We start from the raw sequence: 4,775 nt of genomic DNA on the forward strand, positions 1-4,775 counted from the left end.
GAGAAAATGTGGTATATTTACACAATGGAATTCTATGCCTCCATCAGAAAGAATGACATTGCCCCATTTGTTAGGAAATGGAAAGACTTGGAAAAAAATTATATTAAGTGAAGTAAGCCAGGCCCAAAGAAACATAGGTCCCATGGTTTCCCTTATTTGTAATAACAAGTATATGCCTAGGACAAGCAGAAAAGGTAAAAAAAATTATGTATATATGACTCTATAAGATGATGCTAAGCGAAATGAACCCCAAGATAGGGACCCAAGAAGTTTTTTCTTTGTTGCTGTTGTTTTTAATGTACTGTGTGATTTTTTTGTTTGTTTCTTTTGTATGTTCTTCCCCCATGGTATGACCCCTGTTTTCACTGTATTGGATGTCGGTGTCCTGCATCTTGTATATACATTTTTGTAATTTGGGGAGGGGAAGGAAAATGACAAAATGCTGAAATAAGGATACAGGTTGACCCATTGTAACACTGAGATGTACAAGACACTATGTTGAAAATGAACTTTACAACTTCGGGGTTTTGTGGGAGCAGGAGGGACGAGGTGGGGAGGAAAGAAGGGATGATAGGACAAAAACAAAGGAGGAGGTAACAATGCTCAACAGGAATATACTCATTACCTTACTCATGTAACTGTAACCCCTCTGTACAGTATCTTTACAATAAAAAAATAGATTAAAAAAAGATCAGAAGTCGAGGTGTGCTCAAATGGTAGAGTGCCAGCCTTGAGCAAAAAGCTAAGGGACAGTGCCTTGACCCTGAATTCAAGTTCCAGCTCACATGCGCACATGCACGCACACACACACACACACACACACACACACACACACACACACACACACACTAAAGCAAGAGTGCAGGATATATTTTCTTTTTTTTTGTCAGTCATGGGACTTGAACTCTGGGCCTGGATGCTGTCCCTCAGCTCTTCAGCTCCAGGCCAGGACTCTACCACTTGAGCTACAGCACCACTTCGTTTTCGGAGTGGTTTATTGGAGTTAAGAGTCTCAGGTCTTTCCTGCCTGGGCTGGCTTTGAAGAATGATCTTCAGATCTCAGCCTCCTGAGTAGAGAGGATTATAGGTGTGAGCCATCCATGCCTGGCAGGATATATTTTTTTAAATGGCAAATATTGAAAATTATGGGTGTATGAATACTTACTATAAATTCTTCTGTTTTATATGTTTGAAAATTTCTATAGCTAAAGTTTTTTTAAAAGCTACTTTATCAAAGAGACTAAGAGCATAGATCAGTGGTTACATGCTTAGCATGTAAACACAAGTTCAATATTAATACACACAAAATATGACTTATCAGAGAGCCTTTTTTGTCCAACTATCTTAAAAACATAGCATACCACACCTCATTTTCTGGTCCTCATTATCTTATTTAATTTTTTATTTTCAATCTTAATTACATATATATATATATATATATATATTGTTGTTGTTGTTGGTTATAGGACTTGAACTCAGGGCCTGGGTGTTGTCTCTGAGCACTTTTGCTCAAGGCTAGTGCTCTATCACTTTGAGCCACAGTGCCACTTCCAGTTTTCTGGTGTGGTTAATTGGAGATGAGTCTCACAGATTTTCCAGCCTAGTCTGGCTTTGAACCACGTTCCTCAGATCTCATCCTCCTGAATACCTAGGATTACAGGCATGAGCCACTGGTACCCAGCAATCTTATTTAATTTATATTGACAGGTTCAGTACCTGCTTGCTGACTGGCTCACTACCTACGAGCATATTTATCACTGTGATGTGGAGGGAGTACTAATGAAAAATGCCTACCCAGGGCTTCACATGCCAGATCTTCAGAACCAGGATCTAGCTCGAAAGCCCAAGACTTGTACTCAGAACCTTTCAAGTGCTCTATTCCTTAAGCCACATGCCCAGCCCAAGATAGTGTCTTCTACTTTTGTCCAGGGCCAACTTCAGACCATGATCCTTCTATCATTGTCTCCTAAATAGCTGAGATTACAGGGGTGTACCACCACACCCAACCCCACAGGTTCTTTTAAATTATATTCACTCATCAGTTAGTTGTACACAGATAGTATCGTAGCTCATATAGCTGGCTATATAAAAGCTCCCACTTGGCAATTAGAAGTGGGTAAAAATGTAAAGCTATATTGCCTTCTTTTGACCACAAGTAAATGCAAATTATTGCTTTTAGATAGGTTCACTTTTCTAAATTTAGGATTGAACTGTACATGTGTATGCATGTCCATCTTGAACTCAGGGCCTGGTCACTGTCCCTGAGTTTTTTTTTTGTTGTTGTTGTGTAAGGCTGGCACTCTACCACTTAAGCTACAGCTCCTCTTCAGCTTTATGCTGGTTAATTGAGATAAGAATCTCGTGGACTTCCCTGCCAGGACTGGCTTCAAGCGATTATTCTTCTATCTCAGCCTCCCAGAGTAGCTAGGATTATAGGCGTGAGTCACTGGCACCTGTCAAAGATTAAACTTGGAAATTTTTTTTATCTCAATTCCCACTCTAAAATAAAGACAACTTCAACATTGCTTACATTGGCTTTTCATTTCCTTCGGCTTAAGTTTCTATCTTTCCTAGTTCAAAGTCCCTTACCATGTTGCCAATTTTCTCTTAAGACTCTCCTGTTTTGGGCACACAGACCTATTCCCACATACTTCTCAAGCATATCTGCCTCTGTGTCTTTTCTTATTCTTCCATGCAAAGGATGCTCTCCTTCTTGTATTAAATCACCAAGCCTCCTTCAACTTTATGTTTTTTTTCTTTTTTTGGTACTGGGGATTGAACCCAGGACGTTTCACTTGCTAAGCAAGCGCTTTGCCACTGAGCTACATTCCAGCCCCCTCCTTCAACTTTAACGTCCTCCCTCCAGGCTTTCAGATCTGAACTTCCTAGCTGATATGTGAGCTTTTCTTCCCAAATTCCTCCCAGATTAGTGTTTTTGCCTGAGATTTTAACTTAACTCTTATCTCCTGCCTGGCCTTGATAATTATCTCTGTATATTTCAAGGTACAGTTCCATATATCTCTTGATAAGATGTCAAGCCTAGTGGGCACACTGTCAGATAGAAAGTATGAGATAGAAAGTATGTGGATAAATTCATATTGAATTCCAGCTGCTATCTTCTTTTTTTTGGGGGGGGGTCCAGTCGTGGGGCCTGAACTCTGGGCCTGGACGCTGTCCCTCAGCTCTTCAGCTCAAGGCTTGCGCTCTACCACTGAGCCACAGTGCCACTTCCAGCTTTTTTCTTTTGCTTATATGGTGCTGAGGAATCGAACCCAGGGCCTCATGCATGCAAGGCAAGCGCTCTACCACTGAGCCATCTTCCCAGCTCCCAACTGCTATCTTCTTTACCTGCTTGGCAAGAAGCATATATCATACATGTTTTTTGCATGCCAGTCCTGGAGCTTGAATTCAGGACATAGGTGCTAGCTTTTTTGTTTAAGACTAGAGCTCTATCAATTGAGCCATCATTCCACTTCCAGCTTGGTGGTTAATTGCAGATAAAACCTTTCTGCCTGGGCTGGCTTTGAATCACAATCTTTAGAACCCAGCTTTTTGAGTAGCTGGGATTACAGGCTTGAGCCACCAGCACCAGGTTACACTCCACATACTGGGATTTCTCTTTCTTTTCTTCTTTTTCCTTCCTTCCCTCCCTCCCTCCCTCCCTCTCTCTTTCCCTCCTTCCCTTCTTTCTTTCTTTCTCTCTCTCTTTCTCTTCCTTCCTTCCTTCCTTCCTCCTTTCCTTTCTTTCTTTCTTTCTTTCTTTCTTTCTTTCTTTCTTTCTTTCTTTCTTTCTTTCTTTCTTTCTTTCTTTCTTTCTTTCTTTCTTGACTTAATCTTAAGGCCTGGATGATGTCCGTGGGCTTTTTTGCTCTACCACCTGAGCCACAGCTCTACTTCTGGCTTTGTGGTGGTTAATTAGAAGTAAAATTTTCATGGACGTTTTTTGCCTGGGCTAGCTTTGAGATCCTCAGATCTCAGCCTCCTGAGTAGCTAGAATTACAGATGTGAGTCACCAGTGCTTAGCTACCATACACTCTTAATTACAGAAATAAGCAGTTGATTAATGGACGAGCAGTCAGAAAAGCCCATACTTCCATTGCATATAATCAGTTTTTCCTTCCTTCTCTTCCTCTCTTCCCTTCCCCTCCCCTCCCCTCTTCTTTCCCTTCCCTTCCCTTCCCTCTTCCTTTCCTTCCCTCTTTCTCTACCTTCCCTCTTCCCCTCCTTCTCCCCTTCCTTCTCTCCTTCCCTTTCTCTCTCCCTCCCTTTCTCCCCCCCCCCCTGTTCCTGTCTCTCCTGCTTCCTCTCCCTTCCTTTCCCTGGTACTGGGATCCAGGCTTCACACTTGCTAAGCAGGCACTCTACCACAGAGCCCGGCCCCCAGCTCCAGCTCTATCTGATTCATGACAATGCTGGAAATTCTCACAAACTCTCTGAGCACAATGATAAACATCAATCAACGACTTACCAATGAGGGTCATAAGTCCCCAAAACACAACAGAGGGCAGCATGGTGGCGGGTCTTATCCTACAAGATGTGTTCTGGTTTGAAATAGAAAGTGATTAGTTTTAAAACTTTCTTTAAAGTTCCTTTGATTTAAAAATAAATAATGTGGAGTCATTTCTAATTCCACACCCATTTTTCCAGTTTCAGGTTATTGTTTTCTGAGTCTCACTCAGCAAATGGCTCCTTGCCTTACTCTCTTTTTTATGCAAAAACCTTTAACTCATTTTAGTCCAATTTCATATTGCTACAAGTCTGTGCACATTTTATGT

The 4,775-nt window shown here is 41.5% G+C and overlaps 1 protein-coding gene across 1 annotated transcript in view; it reads right to left on the bottom strand.

The window, feature by feature from the left end:
- Positions 1-4,511, bottom strand: part of Lyg2 (lysozyme G-like 2) — a 13,581-nt gene extending 9,070 nt beyond the window's left edge. The window contains exon 1 of the mRNA XM_013019789.1: positions 4,469-4,511. Within this exon, the coding sequence (XP_012875243.1) occupies positions 4,469-4,511 (43 nt within the window). The remainder of the gene's footprint in view (positions 1-4,468) is intronic.
- Between the last annotated feature and the right edge of the window lie 264 nt (positions 4,512-4,775).

This window comes from Dipodomys ordii, unplaced genomic scaffold (assembly GCF_000151885.1).
Source record: "Dipodomys ordii isolate 6190 unplaced genomic scaffold, Dord_2.0 Scaffold47, whole genome shotgun sequence".
Taxonomy (NCBI): Eukaryota; Metazoa; Chordata; class Mammalia; order Rodentia; family Heteromyidae; genus Dipodomys; species Dipodomys ordii.